Source organism: Trachemys scripta, chromosome 4, assembly GCF_013100865.1.
Source record: "Trachemys scripta elegans isolate TJP31775 chromosome 4, CAS_Tse_1.0, whole genome shotgun sequence".
Taxonomy (NCBI): domain Eukaryota; kingdom Metazoa; phylum Chordata; order Testudines; family Emydidae; genus Trachemys; species Trachemys scripta.
Genome location: NC_048301.1, coordinates 80,872,130 through 80,895,336, shown reverse-complemented (window position 1 = coordinate 80,895,336; position 23,207 = coordinate 80,872,130). Strand labels below are relative to the sequence as shown.

At 45.0% G+C, this 23,207-nt stretch overlaps 1 protein-coding gene across 3 annotated transcripts in view; it reads left to right on the top strand.

Moving 5' to 3' along the window:
• NAT10 (N-acetyltransferase 10) overlaps positions 1–22,006 on the top strand; it is a 34,201-nt gene extending 12,195 nt beyond the window's left edge. For all 3 annotated transcript variants that reach the window (XM_034769700.1, XM_034769701.1, XM_034769702.1), the window contains 20 exons: positions 596–689; positions 1,383–1,481; positions 2,216–2,352; positions 3,080–3,204; positions 3,599–3,749; positions 4,379–4,475; positions 6,059–6,175; positions 7,552–7,653; positions 7,765–7,839; positions 8,518–8,634; positions 8,841–8,974; positions 10,904–10,952; positions 12,481–12,574; positions 12,672–12,782; positions 14,169–14,341; positions 15,018–15,137; positions 16,237–16,335; positions 16,766–16,839; positions 20,196–20,279; positions 21,587–22,006. In XM_034769700.1, the coding sequence (XP_034625591.1) occupies positions 596–689; positions 1,383–1,481; positions 2,216–2,352; positions 3,080–3,204; positions 3,599–3,749; positions 4,379–4,475; positions 6,059–6,175; positions 7,552–7,653; positions 7,765–7,839; positions 8,518–8,634; positions 8,841–8,974; positions 10,904–10,952; positions 12,481–12,574; positions 12,672–12,782; positions 14,169–14,341; positions 15,018–15,137; positions 16,237–16,335; positions 16,766–16,839; positions 20,196–20,279; positions 21,587–21,680 (2,146 nt within the window). In that variant the 3' untranslated portion in view covers positions 21,681–22,006. The remainder of the gene's footprint in view (positions 1–595; positions 690–1,382; positions 1,482–2,215; positions 2,353–3,079; positions 3,205–3,598; positions 3,750–4,378; positions 4,476–6,058; positions 6,176–7,551; positions 7,654–7,764; positions 7,840–8,517; positions 8,635–8,840; positions 8,975–10,903; positions 10,953–12,480; positions 12,575–12,671; positions 12,783–14,168; positions 14,342–15,017; positions 15,138–16,236; positions 16,336–16,765; positions 16,840–20,195; positions 20,280–21,586) is intronic.
• The last annotated feature ends 1,201 nt before the right edge of the window (positions 22,007–23,207 follow it).

The window sequence follows — 23,207 nt, the reverse complement described above, 5'->3', positions numbered from 1 at the left end:
TCATCCTGATATAGTGATGGGGATATTACAATCAATTAAATAATTTGCTTTAGTCACTGATTTGGGTCCGTTCATAGAAGGGTAGATAGTGTAATTCTTGTTAACAGTAAAAAGAACTTAAGGTTAGATGATGATTTATTATTGATCACGGACAAATTGCTGATAGGTACAAAATGAAGATGGTCATTGGACCATACAGCTTACAGTCAAAAAGATGAGGTGGAACAGAGAGTATGCACTGGAGACCCCACTGGGAAAACTAAATTTGAAAACACTTAGGATTCCTACTTGTGGGCATTTCAGGAGAAGTAAGTGTTGAATGCAGGAGTAGAGAAGTGTGTGCTGCTGAATACTTTGGCGTAGTGGTACACACAGAAGTATCCTATAGGTGTGGTAGGAAGAATGTTTCACTTTAATTGTTGCTTTCTATTACAGTTATAAATCTGCCTTCTATAAACTCTTTGTGGTTTAAGATGCTTCGTATATGTAAAATTTCAGTGTTTGTAATATCATACGTGCTCCGTATAATATAAACTGAATCATTCACACTGCTTTGCATAAAAGGATTTAAAACCCTGTTTTGTTTCTTCAACAGTTACTCCAACATCTTTGTGACATCTCCCAGTCCAGATAACCTTCACACACTATTTGAGTTTGTATTTAAAGGCTTTGATGCACTGCAGTACCAAGTAAGGAGAGCAGGCTTTTACAGTGGTTTCATAAAATTGTGTTTAGGTAGGGATTTAAAACTGCATTTCTCATTTTGGTTTTTATGTGCTTATTTTAAAAATGATACCCTTTTAGCTATAGGCTGTTTGCACCTAAAAGCCTTTAATGCTCTGCAGAAGTATATAGTGAATCAGAGTGCAGTGATATTTTACATTCAGTATTCGTAAATCAGAAATATTGTGAAACTAGATTTCTTTGCATAACGAAACGGATATTGCTTTTAATACAAGATTTTCAGTTAGGGCCCTCAATTTAAAGTAAATGCTAGGAATACAAGTGAAATAGATTAAATAATTGACTGCTTCATTGCTAAGAAATTGAATTTATTCTTGGATCTGCTACTCCATGAACTTTGCAAGTATTGGAGAAACCAGCTCTCTGATGGATCTCATTGAATGGACGAAAGGGAACCAAAGTACTATTATATTTTTAATACTGTTTTCACTTTAGGAGTACGGGTAGGTTTAACCAGGTTGAGGCTTTCTTTACAGAATTTCTGTGCAAATAAACTGACCCTCAGGAGTGCAAGTCAGAATCTGAATGGAAGATTTAATATTAAACTAGGAGAATGTGGTGAGAAATACTTTGTTTTTCTCACAACCTGCTGTTCTGTTAGGTCTTGCATCTTCCTTTTGTTTAATCTCTTCCTTCAGGAACATCTGGACTATGAGATTATTCAGTCTCTGAACCCTGAGTTTAATAAAGCAGTCGTCAGAGTGAATGTGTTCAAGGAGCACAGACAGACTATCCAGGTAATTAATCCGCATGTCTCTTCTCCAGCCTCGCTATTTCCCATTCATGGCCACTTGAAGTATAGCATATAGTTAAGTTTTTAAACTTAAGTGTGTACATTTTACATAATGTATAACGATGTTACACACCATTGTGTATTCAGACAGGTTAGAGGAGGCAAATTGCTTCCTGATCAATGGGTTCCACAAGGGAAGCTATTTATCTAGCTCTGTGGAGATCTTGTAAGTCAAGAATCTTCATCTGGATTTGCACGTGCTTGTTTTTTGGTATGTATTATAACAGTGTCCAGAAAAGTGTGGTGGAGGAGCACAAATTTATAGCAGACAACAAAAATGAAGGAGACCTAATCTGATACAAATAAAGTACTTTTGTTGCTCCATAGACATGACATAAAGCATATGACCTGCTATTCCTCCTCCCTGGATTGGCACTAAAGTTCACCCAACTAGTTTACCACAGTGCCTGCTCTCCATTTCTCTCTAATCAGAGACTGGCACCTTGGAAGGAAACGGTTTTTATAGGGCTGCAGCTTTGCCTCCTTTTGAAGTCTCCTCAACTCCTAGACAGTTGCTCTGGATAGGGATTACCTTAGTAAAATAGCAGATTTCAGAGTAGCAGCCGTGTTAGTCTGTATCCGCAAAAAGAACAAGAGTACTTGTGGCACCTTAGAGACTAACAAATTTTATTTGAGTATAAGCTTTCATGGGCTAAAATGGTACTTCGCTCCTTGCAGTACATACATCCCGCCGATGCTGTGAAACTGGGCCAGGCAGAACTTGTGGTGATTGATGAAGCTGCTGCCATCCCCCTTCCTCTAGTGAAAAATCTACTGGGGCCTTACCTCGTCTTTATGGCTTCTACAATCAATGGGTAAGAGACTCATGCAGGCCTGCTTGTCTGGGAAGCAAACAGCAAGGGCAGTTTCTTGTAGGACCCTGCAGATTTACTGCTCTCATTCAGGTCAGCCCTTATGCTCTTTCTGCTAGTACTGACCCTTTTACATAACTGCTCTGTCCAATGGCTGAGAGCTGCCTTTGAATTGACTGTTGTCTTCATTCTCTTCTATGGGTCACTTTCTAGTCCAGCCTCATTAATTGCCTGAGCTTGGCATGAAGACATGATCTGTTCTGTGCCTGTACAAGGAGCAAATGTTTAAGCATGATGCTGAAGTCTGTTAGGAGGAGTGAATGTGTGGGGTTTGTGGAGAGCAGCCACTTTCTGAATAAAAGGAGATGAAGAAAATTCCAGCATTGTGGCTACAGTCCAGTATAGGTTATTGTATCCTGCCTGTTTAAATTCCCCTTATATTTCTACTGGTAATTATCAGTCACTTCCTGTCACATCACTGTAGTACCCTGAAAGAGTTGCTGTCTTTCACCCTGCAAACAGCTGCATTTCAGCGTCAGGTGAAGCAGTTTGTGTGGGAATAAAGTAAGCTTGTACCAACAGTGAGGCCGCAAGGGACCTAGTAATGGCACATGGCACCAGAACACAGATAAAGCCTGCAGATAAAGTTGGATTTTAGATCCCCACACTACATCTGCAGTTTTGTTTCAGCCTCATCTTACTTGCTTCTCTTTGATCTCTAATCCTGTAGTTATGAGGGCACTGGTCGGTCATTGTCCCTGAAGCTGATTCAGCAGCTCCGGCAGCAGAGTGCACAGGTGCAAGCCAGCATGACTGCAGAGAACAAATCTACAGCTACAGCTAAACTCGCCTCAGGTACCTCCCCATGCTGACAACTCTGAATAGGAGCATCTAACCCACAGTATGACGGCTGTTGTCTTGCTGTAGAGGGTGGGGGTGGAGGAACACGCAGGAAGCTTTAAAGAAGCTTGACTTGTAACTTGCCTCTTGGCTTAATATTATGAATTTCTCACCTTCTGAAATGTAACCCACTTGTAGGGGCATGGACTCCACCTGAGCAATCGAACTACCTTGATTCTATGTGGAAATAGGCTTAAGTGTCCAATTTTGGGTGGTTTGGTGGGGAAGTAGGTGGTTTGCTACTTTCAGTCGTTTGGACCGAAGCTATTGAAGGGCCTGATCCTGTTAGTGTCTTCAATATTTGTCACTTCAGACATGTTTGTTTTTTCTTTTGAATCTCTCCTTCCAGCTCGTACATTGCATGAAGTCTCCCTCCACGAGTCAATCCGATATGCCCCTGGAGACCCTGTTGAAAAATGGCTCAATGACCTGCTATGTTTGGATTGTCTCAACATCACCAGGATCATCTCTGGCTGCCCGCTGCCTGAAACCTGCGACCTGTATCCTGGCTGAAATTAATACATGCTTTAAATAATTTACTTCCAGCTGTGGCAGGGTGCAGTGAGCTCTTCCAGAAGAGACTAACAGCGAGGCTACAGTCTAAGGCCCCAATTCTGCACTGGCCCATTGACCAGCCTGTTGATATCTGTAGGGCTCTGTGCAGATATAGGGTCCTGCTTCTCTGTGCAGGATCCAATCAAAGTGCACTCAGGCCAGTCTTCTGAGCTCGATCTCTGAGCATGGCCTTTTTTTAAAAGGGGTGGGCTGGCAGTGTCTTATTACCATTGATGAGCTTCAAAGAAGAGTGGTGAGTTCTAAGGAAGGTTTTGAGCGAGGGCCAGAGTCAAAATTATGTGACCTTTTTTTTTTTTCCCCTGATTGATATGCGTGAAAGGGCGTATGCAGATCAGGCGTGAAGACTGTCCAAAGCCCTGATGTTGCTGTTTTTTGACAGCAATAGCTTAAAGAATGAGGAATCGGTGTTCCCTGTCTGGCTGATGAAGGCGGAATATAAGGGCACTGAGCCAGCTCATACTGTGATACTACATGGAAAATCACCTCAGACTGGGATAAATCAACAGGGGACGTATCTTTTGGCTTTGGCTGTTTCCTTGATCACCATACTTAGATATTATGTGAACAGAGACACCCTCTTTTGTTATCACAAAGCGTCGGAAATTTTTCTCCAGAGGCTGATGGCCCTCTACGTGGCTTCACACTACAAGGTAGTATTACAGCCGTGTCAACTGGGATGTAATGGAGAAATCTCTGCCGTTTTAAAGAGGTCAAATTGAGAAAGCTTAGTGGACTGATAACTCAGTAGCTTTTCTGTGCCTTAACAGATGAACTCCAGGCCCAACTTCTAGCTTTGTACATCACTGTCTTCCCAATTCCCTCCTCACCCAATAGGCCCTATCTCAAGATGGGTTAATACTGATTCCTGGCTGTGAAATCCAGGAGACCAAATCTTAGACATGCCTGTTGCACTAGCACAGAGCCTGATAGCTGAATTATATAGGGGAGAGAAGTGTAGGTGGTGAACAGGCTTCAGTAGCATTTATTGCATTAAATAAGAACTGGGTTTTTGAATGGCCTTAAATTTAATTTAAAAATACCGTATATACTCGTTCATAAGCTGAATTTTTTTAGTAAAAAAGGGAAGCACCAGAGAAGGGGGTCGGCTTATGAACGGGTCTAGAGAGGGAGAGGTGGGACACAGCCCCTCCCCCCAACAGAGGGAGCAAGGAGAGGCAGCAGAGCCAAAAGGGAAGAGGCGGGACCAGAGTGTCTCCGCTTCTGGCCATGCTGCTCTCCCCCCAGCCTCCAAAGCAGCTGCAACTCGGGGCTGGCAGGCTGCGTCCGTGCCACTTGGCCCCACCCTCCAGAGCAGGCTGTGGCCGCGCTGCCCAGCCCGCCGGAGCACACGGCCGCCTGGCCCAGCCTGCTGGAACATGCGGCCACGCTGCCCGGTCTGGCCAGCCAGAGCAGGCTGCAGCCACGCTGCCCAGCCTGCCAGAGCAGTTCCAGAGGCATCCTCCCCAGATGGGGTGGGGTGGGATGGGATGGGGAGAGTGTGGGGGTCCCAGGCTAGGGGTGGAGTCATGTGGGGGGTGGTCATAGGGGTTACTCCCCAGACTCCCAGCTTCCCCCCCCCCCCCAAAAAAAAAATTTCCCCACCAGTTGCTGTCTTGGCCCCTCAGGGTAAGCTGCTGGCGTGCCAGGACTCTTTGTTTACTTAGGTTTACCTCCTTGCCTGCGGACGCTTGAGGTAAACAAACCATCTCGGCCCATCAGCGGCTTATCCTGATGGCCCAGGAGCCAAAGTTTGCTGACTCCTGAATTATAGGGTCGGCTTATGAACGGGTTATTTATTTTTATTTATCCATCTTGGGGGGGGGGGGGGGGGGGGGTTGGCTTATAAACGATCTGGCTTATGATCGAGTATATACAGTAGTAATGTACCTGTAGATTGATATTATGGTTTTAAATCTCTGATAGATAATCCAATCCAAGTAATGTAGTCTAGGAGTGATAGCCTTGAATTGTTTTGAGAGTTTCTTCAGCTATCAGTAATATACCAAGGTTTTTGCTAGATCCAAATTCACAGGAGGGAGAGGCAGGATTCATAGTAGTGTTGAACTCTAAGCAATTACTCTCTTTGTGGTAGAACTTTGAAACTCTTCCCTCGTAACTGCAGAGAGTCTTGAGGATTGTTGGTCTGCAGATACACAGCCACCCATCTCACTAACACTAACTAGTAAATGATAGCGAATTAGCGCTGTAACTTGTTTGTTTTGTGGCCCTCTAGAATTCTCCCAATGACCTCCAGATGCTTTCAGATGCTCCTGCCCATCATCTCTTCTGCCTTCTGCCACCAGTCCCACCTACCCAGAATTCCTTGCCAGAAGTACTTGCTGTTGTTCAGGTAAGAGACAGAAAGTGGAAGCATACAGTGCATACAGAACCCTTTAATAAGGATGCAGTGGCAGGATGTGTGACAGTGACTCGTATCTGTAGAACTATATAGTAGTTTGTTTTGTGTGTATTATGGTAGTGCCCAGAAGCTTTAACCGGGGCCCTGTTATGCCAGCTGCTGTATAAATACACAAGGACATTGTTCCTTTCACCCAGCGCTTACAACCTAAGGAACGCATTTGTGCTGCAGGGCCAGCTGAGAAACCGAAGTACTGGTCACAGCAACCTCTTCCCCTGGGGAGAGTTGATCGCAGTACTTCTCCAATGTTGCTTGCATTCCTGTTACTTCATAGCATTGTATAGTGCTGCACAAATATGGACTCATTAGGAGATGACTGAATTGTGGTGCATTGATATTGAACCTTCTTGCATCTTATTTGCAATTCTTAACTAACATGAGCATTTCTACATAAGTATTTCTACATAAGTATACAACTCTTCCACCTCCTTGACCCTTTAAGTACCAGTAATCAAGGTTATGATCACCAGGGCAATGCATGCTAGTAAAGTCACAATCTACAGTAGGGAACAGGCCCACCCTAAGAGGAGAAATGAGGGAAAATCTAAGAGTGAAACTGGCTAGGCAGGTGGTGGGTAGTGATTAGCTGCTGTTGACGGGCTATAGATTGTGCACATAGGTAGTCTTTGCTAAAGCGTATTGTAATTAAAATGGACAGAATTCAGTTTGTGATTTTATAATTTTGGTGGCTATTATCAATGTTTATTTTTAAGCATTTTTTTATTTTTTTTCCATTTAAATTTTCACAGTTGTGTGAAATGGAGGTGTCAAAAAATTGGGGAGTCAGACAATAATTATTTAATAATAGTAGACGCTGAGATTAAAAAATTTAAAGCTTTATAACTGTTAACCCAAACTGTCAACAACACAGATTGAAATATGCAAAGTAAATATCCTTATATCAAACTCTTATGTTCCCAAGCAGCATTTTTCTTTGCAAACTTCAGTTACTAGTGATGGAAATATTTTTTTGGCAGTTTGTGAAATCAATGTTTACAGATAAAAATCGAATCCTTCCAAGCCTACTTATAATCTTTGTTACGCTATCCTTCTCCCGTCCCTGCCTGCTTATATCTTCTCTGTAGACTGAATGTTTTTAGGTCAGGGCCTGTCACTGCTTGTACTATGTGTTTGTACAAACTCCAGCAGAAGGGGATCCTAGTATGCTACAGGTTCTCCCACAGTATAAATAGTAGGCTAGATGTCTGACCAAGTGTTTTCTATCTTTATGCTTCTGCAATGGGCAGCTGTAGTATGGGACTAAACATCTTTCTCTGTTCATAACCTTTCCTTCTTTCTCTTGGCAGGTGTGTCTGGAGGGAGAGATCTCTCGCCAGACTATCATGAATAGCCTGTCTAGGGGGAGGAAGGCTTCAGGAGATCTTATTCCATGGACTGTCTCAGAGCAGGTAAGTCATTTGGCTGTTTGGTTATGTTCGAGTGAGGGGTGTTTAAGTGCTGATTTGATATTCTGAACACTCCAACTCTTTTCTTTAATCTGACTTGTATTTCACACGCAGTTCCAAGATCCAGACTTTGGGAGCCTCTCGGGTGGACGTGTTGTTCGCATTGCAGTCCACCCTGATTATCAAGGGGTAATGTATTCCAGCATTCTGTGATTATAGGTAGCTAGCAGTGGGACCACCTCATCTGCTCTCACAAGATGACCAGAATGTGGCTTGACCACTATTTGGGTGGGAGACTTCCAATGAAAGCTCAGCTTCTGCAGCAAGTGTAGGGGAATTGTCCTCCTTAGGGGTAGTACCAAACCAGTGCTCCCAGCATCTTGCTGGGCAGCGCTTTGCTGCTGGAGATGTGATATGAAGCATTAGAGCCCGTGAATTTCTTGTGAAACTAGAGGGGTTAACCCTGGTGTCCTGGGGTCAATCTTTCTGCCTACTTATGGGTCCCATCTTCCAGACCGTACATCAGTAAGTACCAGGACTTCGGTGGGTTACTAATCTGAGAGCTGCGGGATTGAGCCCTAAACTTCTGGTGGTAGCTTCAGTTGGACAATGCATCCTGCACCTCCCCTGCTATAAGCTGTTAAGTATGTAAGCGGCAGATGCGTTTTTTGTAGTGGCTGAATGATACTAGTATAGGTCATCTGTAAACTGCCTGCGCCCTCTTTAGCGTGAAAGGTGTTTTATAAATGTGAAGCTTTTGTGGTGAATGTGATGAGATAATGAATCTTCTTTACAAAAACAAACACACAGTTTTAAGAACTTTTTAATGTATTTTCATTTGTTTTAAATTCCCTTCCTCCTTCACAGATGGGTTATGGCAGCAGGGCTCTGACCTTATTGCAAATGTACTACGAAGGCAAATTCCCTTGCCTGGAAGAAAAAGTTACTCCGAAGCCAAAAGGAATTGCCACCGTAAGCAGTGAGGTATGAAGCTCTATGTGCTCCTGGTTTTTCTTGCTGTTTTAGGCTATTCAGTTCATATTGGAATATATATGGTGGAACCCTCAGTAGCTGAGTCTCATATATCCTTCCATGTTTATAGCTTTTGAGAGATTTAATCTGCAGTCACTGTGAAGACTCTGTTATTCGCCTGCTAACTTGGCTGCACTTTTTCCCTCTCTTCTCTCCAGACTGTCAGTTTGTTAGAAGAGGCTGTGACACCTCGGAAGGACTTGCCTCCTTTACTTCTCAAACTGAGTGAGCGACAAGCGGAGAATCTAGATTATCTGGGTGTATCTTATGGCTTGACACCAAGGCTGCTCAAGTAAGAGTTTAACCATATTTGTCATCTATACCAGCGTTTCTCAAACTGTGGTCTGCAGACCCCCAGGGTTCTCCAGGGGGTCTGTGGGCCCCGCTGATCAACTCCTCCCCCTCCCTCCCAGCTCATCCTTCATGCCGGAGAACAGCTGTTCAGCGGTGAGCAGGAGGCATTGGGAGGGAGGGAGAGGAGCAGGAATGGGGTGTACTCGGGGGAGGGGGTGGAAAGGGGCATGGGTAAAGTGGGGGCAAGAAGAGGTGGGGTGGGGGTGTGGCCTTGGGGGAAGGAGTGGGTTGGGGGCGAGGCCTGGGGCTGAATAGGGTTATTGGGGGTCCATGAAAAATTTTAAATCAAAATGTGGGTCCTGGGGTTGCTAAAGTTTGAGAACCGCTGATCTATACTAAGTGCAGTTGGGGGGAGCCCCTACAGATGAATGTATCATAGCACTTGGGTCCTGATATCTGTACAGGTTTCCCTTGCTCGTAATTCTGTTTCAAAACTGGCACAGCTCCATGCCCCCTTGTGGTGGGATCTGTACTTACAGTTCAGGATGGCTGGATGCTGGATACTTTGGGAGCCCTTCAGGATAATGCAGAGCTCTCCCTCCTTTGCTAGCTCAGGAGCAAAGTCCCCATTTACCACCTCAAGCTCTGGTTCTTGTATGGCCAGACTGCCCCAGTTCCATTGCAAAGCAGATCTGTGGTGCTGCGCACGCCCAAGGATACTGTTGTATTATATTGATGAAATAAGTGGGTCCAGGAAGTTAAAGGTGTTAATATTGCACTGGCAAAGTGCAATATTAAACCGCTCTTTGTAGTTTGGGGTTCTGAGGATAGTCTAGTCTCTCCATCCTGCTTAATTCCATGGAGCAAACACTATGAAATTCATGCCAAAATCTGGAAGTTTATTGATGGACTATACAGAAGAATCCAAAATATAAAGTATATAAAATTGTTTGTGCATTATCATTCAATCTTAGTCAAAACTTAGCAAAATGCCGTTTTCAGAGAGGATGTCAAACAGCCCTTCTAATGGGGAAAAATCTCATCTTTTTAACTCAGCTGTTGGTGCTTGTCATTATTCCTGCTTTTGACAAAACAGATACGAGAAGAAAGAAATAGGATAGTGAAAGGTGGGAAAAGTACAGCTTCCTGCTAAAATTCACAAGATCCAGTGCAGCTGATGAGTCCTAGATGTGTGCTCTGGGTAGGCGGGTTGGTCATGACAGGTGCAGCTCTGGACCCTGACTTGCTTCCTTCATCTGGAATGCTGTCTGGTCCCAGCAAGTTCCTTTTTCACTGATCCTTCTCAGGCTAGGCAGGGCTATCACAGGATCAGGTCAGGAGCCAAGTGTGTAGGGGGAAAGGATAGGAAGAAGATAGTAGTTTGGGGTTGGTAGGATACTCTGGGATACTCTTGGGTCCAGCAGTGATGATCTGGTGCCCTCACTAATGTGTTGAGGTCTGGAAATCTCTGAGGATTCTCGAGGTTCACAGATGAAGGGAAGAGTCTCTGGTGGGAAGAGTCTCCCAGGAATCCATGTTTTTGTTCACTGAAATCTGTTGGGTTTTTTTGTTTCTTTGTTGTTTTTAAGTCCCAAAATTTGGTGGACAGGCTGTCCCCTTATTATTGTCAACCAATTAACCCTTATTTCTGACACATGAATCTTGTCCACTTTCTGATGTCATAATCTAATGTCATAATCTTTTTGTTCATAAGTTATTATCTAAGTCTGGTCTATATCAGTAGCCCCTTTTCACGCCCTTTTGATTAACATTATTTGTTATAAGTTTACTGTTATGCCATCTGAACTTTGCTCCACAATCAGGATAGGTCTGCTGTCACTACTACTACTGTAGTGTTAACATCTCAATAATTTCCAGTGTGTATTTTTTTTTCTCTCTTCCGCGCCCCCTCTCCACCTCACCTCAGATTTTGGAAACGTGCTGGATTTGTACCAGTTTACCTAAGGCAGACTCCAGTAAGTATCATACTGTTTCAAGTATCAGAGGGGTAGCCGTGTTAGTCTGAATCTGTAAAAAGCAACAGAGGGTCCTGTGGCACCTTTAAGACTAACAGAAGTATTGGGAGCATAAGCTTTCGTGGGTAAGAACCTCACTTCTTCAGATGCAAGATGAAGAAGTGAGGTTCTTACCCACGAAAGCTTATGCTCCCAATACTTCTGTTAGTCTTAAAGGTGCCACAGGACCCTCTGTTGCTTTATACTGTTTCAAGAACCTGATCCAGCTCCCACTGATGTTAGTGAAAGCCTTTCCATATACTCTGATAGGATTTGGGTTGTGGGATTTTTCAGAAGCACCTCAGCAAATCGTTGGGAGTTAGGCACCTAGGTGCTTTTGAAAATCTTATAATAAGTGTCAGAATTTCACTGGGATTGTATGGTCATTTTTATCTTGTGGGTTTATGGGTTCACTAATAACTGGGCTAACGTATTTTAGGGTTTGGAAGAGGAGTAGTGACCATCTGTAATATCTTTTAGCTGTTTACTCTGCTTAAAAACTCAAGGCTAATGCCCATGTATGTAACTCAGGCAAGTGTGTGCAGATAGCCAGGTAGATGGCTGGTTGGTTATTTGCCCATGCATTTGCCACACTTGTGATGCAGCTGCAGTAGTTTTGAATGAAAATGATGTGCACACGCTTCTGTGTACATAATTCACACAATCTGGACCTTAAAAGAAGTTTTTAGAATGAAGTCAAACCCCATCACCATCTTACAATTCTGCTACTCTCATATCAAAATCTCCTCTCATGAGCCAGTTAGATGGAGTTTATCAAATCCCCAAGGCTGGTGAGATGTAAATTCCATAATGATGGTCAGCAGGGGCGGCTCTAGTTTTTTTGCTGCCCCAAGCAGAACCGGGGGACCGCCCCGGCAGGGGGCTGAGGAGCCGGGGTAGAGTAGCGCTAGAGGGAGCGGAGCCCCGGAGAGTGGGACGCAGCCCCGCACGGCAGCGCCCCACCCTCTGTGGCCCTGTTGCTGCTTCTGGCCGTCCTGCCACAGTCCCTGGGTGGCTCGGGTCGCTTCGCCCAGCCCCTGCTGTGGCCCTGGGGGCGGGGCAGCTGCCCTGCGGCATCTGCAGGAGGCTCTGTGTGCCCCAAGGGGCGGCACCCAGCCAGAGTGTCCCCCGCTAGGAGCCTGCCTGGCCCAGCCACAAGGTGCGGGCACTGCTCCCCTGCAGTGCGAACCGCAGCGGCCCCATGGCGACGTGCTGCTGCTGCCAGGGCTGGCTCTAGGCTTCTGCTTGCCCAAAGCAAAAAAAGAGACGGCCAGAATGCCGCCCTTGAAAATGTGCCGCCCCAAGCACGTGCTTGGTTTGCTGGTGCCTGGAGCCGGCCCTGATGGTCAGTGACTTTTAATACAACCCGTGTCCATGCAAGAAATTGGGTAAGAGGGATCCCAGTGTTTTAATTCTATTACAACACCTGTCTTTGCTTTTGTCACTTCAGTACATAATGCAAAGGGTGGGAATCTGTCTTCCTTCCTAGAATGACCTGACTGGTGAGCACTCCTGTATCATGCTGAAGATTCTAAATGAAGAAGAGAGTGAACAGGAGCACTGGCTCGCTGCCTTCTGGAAAGGTAACAGCTGGTTGTCTGTCCTAGTGTGAGAGGAAGCCTCCGTGTATCCTTTGCACAACCGTGCTGGTAACCATTATCTTTTCTTCTTGTCCTGAAGATTTCAGGAGGCGGTTCCTGTCTCTGCTGTCGTATCAGTTCAGCACTTTCCCCCCTTCGTTAGCACTGAACATTCTACAGAACAAGAATATCAAGCAGGAGTTGCAACCACGTGAGTCTCTAGGCTTCTAAAATCCCTTCAGTGGCTTAAGATCTTAACATGGTTTATCAAAAAGGTTCTTAAATGATACCTGTGAATGTTCTACAGCCTTTAGTAGAATGCTATAACTCCCTGTTGGTCAGTTCTGTTTGCTCTCTTCAGCTTAAAAATATGCTTATTGCTGAGTGAAAACTTCCAGTACTGTCTCCCTGATAGCTGAGATCAGAGAGCTCTACTTGCTCAAAGTTTTGCAAATGCTCTGAAACTAGAGGGCTCTTTAATTTAGCAGACAAATACATAGCAAGATCCAATGACTGGAATTTAAAACTGGGTAAAGTCAAACTGTGGACTTAAGGTACACAGTTTTCACAGTGAGAGCAACTAACCACTGAAACAGTTTATCTTTAGGCTGTGGTGGAGATCTCATCACTTGAAGTCTTTAAATCTGAATTGGATGTCTTTCGAAGAGACTTTCTAATTCAACCACAAGTTATTGATGTAGGAATTGTGGCCTGTGTAATATGGGAGGGTCAGACTAGATCAGGGGTCGGCAACCTTTCAGAAGTGGTGAACCTTTCAGAACCTTCACTCTAATTTAAGGTTTCGCGTGCCAGTAATACATTTTAATGTTTTTAGAAGGTCTCTTTCTATTCGTCTATGATATATAACTAAACTATTGTTGTATGTAAAGTAAATGAGGTTTTTAAAATATTTAAGAAGCTTCATTTAAAATTAAATTAAAATGCAGAGCCCCTTGGGCCAGGACCAGGGCCCAGGCAGTGTGAGTGCCACTGAAAATCGGCTCGCGTGCCACCTTCGGCACCCGTGCCATAGGTTGCCTACCCCTGGACTAGATGATCACAACGGTCCCTTCTGACTTAAAAAATCTATGAAGGCAAACTGTGGTTTCTTGAACGTAACAAGCTCAAGATCGCTCAAGGGAGCACAGGAATTAGGCTGGTTCGGTGTTTTGTTTTTATTTAATGAAAGCTGCTTAACCCCCTGTGCCAGAGGACAGCCACAGTGTGGGCAGAGTCAGTGCAAGCTTCCTGAGCTATGTGCCTCAGCCCTTGTAGAGTAAGAGGAGGAGCCCAGTCTCCATGGTCCACTGTTTGCCTAGTAGTAGGAATCATGACGGTAGTTGTGAGGTGTCTGTCCCCTACACAGATTTTTATTTAATCTTAAAATTTATTCGGAGAGTTTGCATGACTAAACCAGTTGAGGATTCAGTTATATTCATTATTGTTTGGTTCCTATATATACATTTCAAAGCAAATATGTGGGTTGTGTTTGTGGCTGTTAGCACACAGGGAATTGATATTCAAAGTGAGCTTGATTATCAAGTTCCTGAAGAAACATGAAGTGCAATTCTAATACTGCTGTTTTTGATTTGCTCAGCGATCAGCCGTCCTGAATTGGAAGCTGTGTTCATCCCCTATGACCTGAAGCGGTTAGAGATGTACTCTCGAAACATGGTGGACTATCACCTGATTATGGACACAATTCCCGCTGTCTCCAGGATGTATTTTCTCAGCCAGCTAGGAGACACATCCCTCTCTGCCGCGCAGTCTGTATGTACCATTTGCATTCGTTACCACCTCCTCCCTTCCCTGTTGAGATCATGTCGCGTCAATATTTCTGGAGCGAGTAACTCGCTCCTATGTAACCCTATCCCTGCCTACTTCTTGGCTCTTATTTCATGCTGTTGTTTAGTCTAACTTCTCCCTTTGGGATTAAGAGAGTCTCACCTTCTGTCTGCTTTTGTATCCCCTCCTGTACTCAGAACACACTCCCACTTCACATGCCACACTCCTGTTCCTCGCCTCTTTCACATCTCCAAAACCCCCTGTTTCAGCTGACTGCCTCTTCTGCATTCCTCGCTGCGCTGTCTCCTGCCTGTACTGGTCTCCCGTGTTCTGTATTTGCCTTGACTCTGATTGTAGGGACCCTGTTCTCTTACACATGCTGCAAAGCACTACGTAAGCTTAAAGTGCTGTGTAAATACTAGCTAAAAGCCCCAAGCCAGAGCAGGAGGTACTGCTGGACTAAACATGTATGTAGTGATGCCCATCAAGAGTGGAGCAATTTGGGGGAGTTCCAATACTTCATACAAAACTCTGAACCCCTCACCTGTTGTGCTTTGTATTATTTTGCTGGGCCAATAACTTTGATGGTAAAATCCAGGGAGGTGGGGAAGAACCTAACTTTTTTGTGGGTTTAAAAAAAAATAAAAATCTTATCCTCCAGGCCCTTCTTCTGGGGATTGGTCTGCAACACAAATCTGTGGATGTGCTGGAAAAAGAGATAGAACTGCCCAGCAGTCAGCTGATGGGCCTCTTCAATAGGATCATCCGCAAAGTCGTCCAGGTAATTGCATCCTGGTTAAGCTTTGCTCTCTCAAGTTGGGCCCAACGCGGTCCCAGGCCTGAGCCTTGTAGTGTGAGAAATCTGGATCAGAATCCTGCATCCTCAGCCTGTCTCTAAGAAATCATTAGAGGCTCGTTGTAAAGAAATGTCTTCTACCTGGTGGCAAACGTAGGTGGCTGTGGTGGTGATTTCTGTTGTACACTCCCCCTTACACTATGTAGATTTGTGTTTATTTTCAAATGGTGAAAGGCGATGAACTGAAGGCAGGAGGCTTTAGGATCTAATGTCCAGTAAGCAAGGTGGTGAGGAAGCTGATACAACAGTCCAGGCTCAATGTCTCAATCTGCCTTAGAATGGTCATCTCTAGGGTCACTGCAGGACAGAGCTGAAGCCTGTAGATATCCAGGAAAGGTTCTAGGTCAGGTCTCGAGGCTTACAGCAAAGGTGTCCGCTGTGGCGGTGGATGGCTGTCCATGAGGAATTTGACTTGGGCCACCAACTCCTTTCACTTAAATCATTATCAGATGGGTAATACTTTCCTTCAGTAATAACATGGGCTCGATTCAAACTGGTGCCATAGGAATATAAGGTTCCTCATCCATTTTCCAGTCCCCTGAGCAAGTTAATGCAATGACTTAATAGGCAGAGCTTCTGCATCCTAAAATGCAAGTCAGTCGCTTTACAGATGGCTTGCTCATCATAGAATTCTTTTAGTTGACATGAAGGAATGACTAAAGAGAGTAAATCTGTAGTACTTTCCTCCACACATTAATGGGTCAGTTGGGATTGCCTAAGTGAGGTTTTTGTAAACCACCAGCTCTCACGTTCGTGCAATTGACATTAGATGACTGACTTATTTTTTTATTAAGCTGTCTTTGCTTCTGCTTTCAAGAAGTGGCCATTGAGTCATTTTTTCACACGAAGTGGCCACTTAAACCCCCCGCCCCCCAAAAAAACAAACCCCAATTCCTTGTTCATATTTCAAAGACTACAGAAGTTCCATAGTGGGAAGGCAAAATATTCTTAATTCCTTTTTAAAGCACCTCTGTGGGAAAACACCAGTAACCCCATCACGTTAATTCCTTCCTTCCTTCCCCAGTTGTTCAGCAGGATCCAGGAGAAGGCTGTGGAGGAGCAGATGGCAGTTACAAAGGAAGTTGTAATGGAGCCAACCCTGAAATCTTTAAATGAGGACTTGGTAATAATAATCTTGCTACTAAAACTTCCAATATGCACGTCAGATCACTGTGGGTTTTCTCTAACTTAAGAGTCTCGTAAGGTGGATTTCTTCCAGTATAAGGAGTGCATGACATATGTGTCCTGTTATGGTAGTTATGGAACTTTGCAAGCTTTAACTGTGCCTTTAAAGCTTCATCATTTTTGTGCTTATGTTTCTCCTTATACTGTGATGCACCTCCCAGCCTTACCTTTGCATTTATGTTATGTTAACATAAAACAATTAAAAAGGGAAGAGTTCAGAGCTTGGGGCTTTTTGTTTGTTGAGCATACTGCCTTTTGGATGGGAGGGGAGTCAAGAGTTGTAATTTCTGACCTAGGAGACTACCTTGTAATACACGGGTTACTGACATACATAAAACTTAGTGTCTCTCTGGGATGTTTCAATGCAGGAAGAAGCAGCAAAGGAATTCCAGGAAAAACACAAGCAAGAAATGGGGAAGCTGAAAGACATGGACTTTTCACAGTAAGAATTTATCCACATAAGTCTCACCACAAATATTCCTAGGCATCTAGTTTGAATACCCAGGCTCCAGGAGCAGTACACCTTCGCATGTTGGGGGTAGGGCAGTAATATCTCAAAGACCTTGTGCTCACTTTCAAAGCAGACATCTGTGTCATATTGTCAGCCAGTAAATTGGAGCTTTGTGTTAGATCAGAAATTTGAAGTCATGGTGTTTGTCAAGACACACAGGCTGAACTTCTTATTCTGCAATATCTAATAAATGCTGTTTTGTCATGTTTTTGGCACCTGGTGATTACAGATTTGTGAGACTTCTGTTAATCACAGGTAATTAATAATGGTCTCTGTTGATAAATGCCTCTTGCTCTCAAGCTAACTTTCATTTTTTAAAATTAGTTTTGGTAATAGAAACTAGTGCTCATTGGCACTGGCCATCCATCTGTACTCCGTTCAACACATGAGCTAAGATTTGTGCCTAAGCAGAATAGTGTGGACAGGAACTTTCTAGTTCGCATCCTCAGCCTCATCGCTGAGTTCTCTTATTTAGTTACCTGTGACTTTTCCTACCAGCATTATTGAGCCATGTGCCCCAGTGGTAAAAGCAAATGACTGGGAGCCAGGGTTGATTGATCACATGGTGTGCGTGTGGGCAAGCGGTTTTGGCTTCCTTTACGTCTGCCTATCCAACTGTGCAACTGGATGGCCACTAGAGCAGCAGTTCTCAATCAGGGGTCCGCGAGCCCCTTCAGTGGGGCCATAGGCCCTGTGGCTGAAGCCCCAGTGCCCCCTGTGGGGCTGAAGCTGGGAGTGACACAGGGCTGAAGCTGGGAGCCCTAGTGAACCAATCCTCCTCTCCCCCCGGCGCCCTCCTCCCCCGATCTGAAGGGCGTGGGGATGAAGCTGGGAGCCCCAGCACTTCCCGCTGGCAGAAGCTCTGAGCCCATGGGCACAGTTGGGTGGCCACAAGGCTTTTCCCCCTCAAACTGCAGTGCCTTACACAGAGTGGTGTAGTCCTGGGGGCAGCTTCCCTCCCCCTCCCCCCCCACCATCTCCTCTCCCCCGAGCCCTGCCCTCTGGCCAGGTTATAGATCAGAAGCCAGAGCCAGGCAGTGCAGGATAGCTGCTCCCCTGGCTGGTGTGCCATGGAGCAGGCAACCATGGCATTCCCCCATCTGCTGCTGGTGCCCAGGGTTGCGGCTGCTCCTCAGCTTCCAGCCCCCTTTGACTTCTCGGGCAGCTGGTAAGAGCTGCCCAGACAGGGGGTCCTGACTCCAGGGCCAACAGAGCCCTCAGGGAGCAACCTCCGCAGGGGGAGCCCTCCTGGTTCACAGCAAGGGATGTCGTCACTCCCGGGGGCCCACCCAGGTAAGCACCTCCCAGAGCCCACCTCACCCCATCCTGTGCCTCAACCCCTTTCCACACCCAAACTCTGCTGCTGGGGGAGAGAGGGGGGGCACCATGGCCCAAGACTGCCCCAGCAGCAGCCGGAGCATCTGGTGCAGGGGCTGCCTGAACTGCCCTTGGGCCAGGCACACTAGCCGCTGTAGAAGTCATGGAGGTCACGGAATCCGTAACAAACTCGCAGTCTTAATCATTAACTTCCCACAAATCATGGAGATGGTCCCACTGTCTTTTACACCAGCTTAGGACTCCTGACTTATACTTGTCCTTCTCCACTATCCTTGGCTTCAGTGAAAGCACTAGTAGAGAAGTATCCTTGTCAGCACTGACTTAATCATTCCTTTTTTACCTTTTTTTCATTTATTAACTGGCAGATTAAACCTAATGTTGCCTGAAATGTCTTTGCACAGCTGCTTGTTAATTATTGTGGAGATAGTCAACTTAAAGGCTACTGAGCTGCTGAAGCTGAGAGTCTCAGAGAACTCCAGCAAACGTTTCTTCCTTCTGAGCTAACAAGAACCAGTCCTTCCCTTTATCCTGCAAAAAACTGTTTATTTGTTCAAAAAATATTGTTGTAGCAGTGTCTTCTATTGTGGCCCTAAATCAACCAAGCAAACGCTAACAAAGCTGAGAAGAGGAATAAAAGCTTCTTAAAATCTCTGGTTATGTTGTCTGTCTGATGTGACAGACGTGGATGTACATGATTATTTCAAACTACTTTCATTTCTCCTCTTAGCCCAGTGTGGTTTGCTGCTTTTCCTTTTAATTATTTCCCCCAGACCTCAACCTGGAAAAATCACCCTTATTCGATTTTTTTGAAGCCAGATTACGGAGAAGTACAGCAGTAGAGCTGAGAGAGCTGGAAAGGCTTTATCCAGCATTAATATAAGGTTGAACAGAGGCTAACTTCTGTATTGAGACCCCAGAGGCTTGGGGTAGGAGGGAATGAGCACGCCAGTTCTGTTGTGCGGTCCCTTAGTTAAAGCTGCATGCTGTGTCTCAAACACTTGGATACCATAGGGAGGGGCACAGGACAAGAGCATAAACGGACCAGAATTTGTCTTTCTGGCCTTCCTGCTCAAAGGAAACGTTCAAGTTATAATATCCTGGGCCCCTTTCTTTTCGGTCCCCCTGTGCTAGTGCTCAGTCTTACTCCTAGTCATTAACAGCGGAATGGCTACAACACCCCAGACCATCTCTACAATGGAGCCTCTCCTGTGTGTGCCATTGATCCAGGAGTTCTCTTAATTAACTAACTTCCCCTGGTGAATACTTGCTGTATGCATCCTTGGTCTTCATCTTTCGTGCAGCACTAACTTCTGCTTCTTTACATTTAAAAACAAACTCTCACAATCCTGTAAATGGAAACTATACGTTGGACGGATGTCTTCAATGGTGTGTGTAGGTCTGGTGACAGCTGCCAAATTAATAAAAGCCATGGAGACTGAAGACCTCTCTCTCCTTGGAAGAGTTTACTACTTGGGCAGGTGCAATGCATGTCTCCTATATGCAAAGGAAAACCACTGTGGCCTTGGCCCTCCACTGGAAGGCGGGGTGTGAGCGTGTGTGTCTGCTTCCGTTCAGTTCTCTGCCTCTGTGATGGGGCTGCCATAAAAGAGCAATTTGGTAACATTCATAATATGGGCAGCTGAAGGAACACCACTTGCTTCACATCTGTTACTGAACAGCTTTTGGATGATAAGTTCTTGGTCAGCACTGACCTAGTTTGGATTTAGACCAGTGATGTAGTCATGAATCGCTGTGTACTGCATTACAGATCCCCCTGAGCCATCTGGTTCTGCTTTGAACCAGCTCTTTATTTCTGAAAGGTTCTCTTCTGTGTGGATGCTGACACAAGCACTGGCTGGGTAGCAGTTTGTGGACAGAATTAACCTTAATTGTTCCCCTTTAAACAGACTTGATTTTGTTTTGTTTTCTCCTCTCCACCTCTCACTTAGATATATAATCCGGGGTGATGATGAAGAATGGAACGAAGTGCTGACCAAAGCAGGACAGAACGCTTCGATTGTCAGCCTGAAAAGGTTGGGAAAGTGTTGTGTGGTTTTTTTTTTTTTTTTTTTTTTGGTTTTTTTTTTTTTAAATCCATGCACCTCTCTTCAGTGGATCTGTCCTTCCCAGTTTGCTTTATCTTAATGCTTAAACGTAGAGTGAAAATGAGGAGTTAAAGGCACAGGAATTGTATATCTTGCTGCTCTACGTATACACCTAACGGGATCAGAGAGGGTAAATAGCAAGTAGGCTGGGTTTTCCCTTGAGTAGAGAAGATTGTAGTGTGGCTCTGAAAAACAGTCCTCCCTTTTTATAACTTGATCCCATCTTGGCTTTTATTTAGCCAGTATGGTACATCTCTCAATCCTAACTAGCCCCACTTTTTCACCCTGGCCATGCACCTAATTTGTCCTGATTCTCTTTGGTGGGGGTAATTCTTTTAAGAGTTACTCCTGTTCCATTTCATTTTCCTCTGCACTGGCAGCAGCTGACACCAGTGGAAGCTTGTAGAAATTCATCCTCTTAATTTAGGGCCTAATCCTCTGAGATGCTGAGTGCCCTCATCTTCCTGTGACTTCCTTAGGGGCAGATGGTTCAGCAGCTCATAGGGTCAGGTTCTTAATTGAAAATGTTAATCTCCCTAACATGGTTTTCATCCATCTTCCTTCTTTCAGCTCCTACACAGGTCAGCATGGGAGCTTTCCTGATCTGTGCCCCTGAGGATTTATGGGATGGCACTGTCATACATGTTGTTTTTCTTGAGGCCTAAGGACAGGAATAAATATGTTGGCCATCATGCATCTTTATTTTGCTTTGTATGCACACGCGTTGCTTCTGTGAATCCTGGAAGCAGTAAATGAGCCCCTACACATCTTAAAAAAACATACAAGGACCTTTAAAATGTAATTGAAATCAGAGATTCCACAGATTTGTTACATTTGATCCATCCACCCCCAGCCTAAGCCCAGTGCAGGACTGTTATTTGTATGCCTATGTTTTCAAGTATCTAATGATTTTAGGGTGCCCCAGTTTCTGTGCCGAACATGAGATGCCTTCAAGAGGCTTGACTGTAAGAAGGTTCTGAGCACCAATCCTCTGAAAATCAGGCTACTTTAAGGTGGTTCAAGTTGGGCACCCAAAATCACAAGACACCAGAAAATCTAGGCCATATTCCTTAGTGCTCTCACTAGTCCTGCTTTAAATGAGCCAAGAAATGGGATCAATTCTTTCCCCCCCACACCCTCTCCTTTGGGGACCTGGTAGCCAAGGTTTCTGTGGAGGCCTGTTCCCCTGTTGAATGGAAATTCTCTTTAACAAATGTTTTGTTCCTGTTTCTCAGTGAAAAGAAGAGAAAACTAGACATGGAAAAAGGACCAAAACAACAAAAGAAATTTAAGAAGAACAAAGATCCGAAGCAGAAGTGGAAGAAATGACTTTAAAAATTATAATGGACTTGAATAACCAGGAGCAAGCTCCTGTCTAGGGACCCCCATCCCCTTTTTTTAAAGCAAGGACTTCTCTTGAAGAAGCAGTGTCTGGAGGGGAAGGGCTTAGAGGGCCTTTTAAAGACTATATTAAGGAAAATGCAGTGACATCATCAAGAGATGCTGCCCATGGGGATTTTTATACTGTGTCCCTGGAAAGCCTTGTTTGAGGAGGCACTACACAACAAACTAGACTATTACAAGGGTGCCTGAATGGCTAGGAAATGTCAATTCCCAGGGCTAATCAATCTATAAACAACTTTCCCTCGTCTTAATGGTTGGTATTTTAATTTTTTTTTATTATTATTATTTTGGGAGGCCTTTTGGAGCACTTGCTTTTATTGTGCCTTACTATGTGGTGTGTCAGCTAGCATTTTAATACACCCTTCTCTGCATCGGCTTTCCGTTATGAATGACATCAGTTTCAAGCAGCATCATTTCTGCTTTCAAATTGAGCCATGAGCTCCATTCTCTGTGTGGGGCTTTGCTATTCACTGAGCACCAGCGGCGTGTTCAGTGCCATGTAAAAGTGGCCACAGTCAGGGATGGTTACTGCAATGCAATGCTAAGGAGCTTGCAGTGTATGTTTATATATATTTCTGTTTGGAAAGCAAAGCCTACAGCTCCTGCTTTTAGTTCTCCAGAGAAAGCCCCTAATAAGGATGCCTCTGTCTCATTCTTAGTGGCTTATAGGCCCCTTATCTCTCAGGTGGCTCAGGGGTTTGCCCTATGATATGCCTGGTAGATGGTCCTAATATTTCCTTACTCCCTAAGCTTGCTGTGACAAATAGAGAAGGCCCTGCTGGCTCCATGTTGCCTGGTATACTTTCAGCTATCGCTGTCTGCTTGGCTTCTTGTAGTCTGGAAATTGTGCAGAGGTTACCATAAAATCAGCATAGGCTCCAATGCCAGGAAACCAGCCTCCTCTCCTACGCTGGCTTCTCCTCAAGCGGCAGGGGCTGTCCAAGCAACTCAACAGGCCGCTCATGATGCAGGAGGTCTCTGCTTACCTGTGGTTTCTTTTTACGTTTGGGACCAGGTCTGTGTTGCCCAGGCTCATGTCGCCTTCTGCTGGGGGGTTTCTGTGGTGGAGCTGCTCTCTTCTGTGTCTGTGCCTATCACAGACTCCCTTGAGTGAGGCAGATCTTAGCTCTTGGGGAACTGCAGACAAATGCAGCAGCTGAAGTTCCACTTCCTCCTCCCTTCCTTCCACAGAATAAGGGTTCCTATTCCACTGACCCCTGTCCCACAGCCTGCTCCCCACTTTGCATCTCATGCTCATTCCCTCCCCTGCATGTATTTTTCTGTCACCCACCTTCTTTACCCCTGCTTCCCAGCCCAAGAGGACTGGGAGCTGCTAATGGTAGGCTGTATTGAGAGCCCTATGGTACAGATGGGTGAGAGTTACAAATGGCTGTAAATCCTGACCTGCCCCTCCCTTTGCTGCTGGAAAACCTCACTAACCCTTGAGTCCCT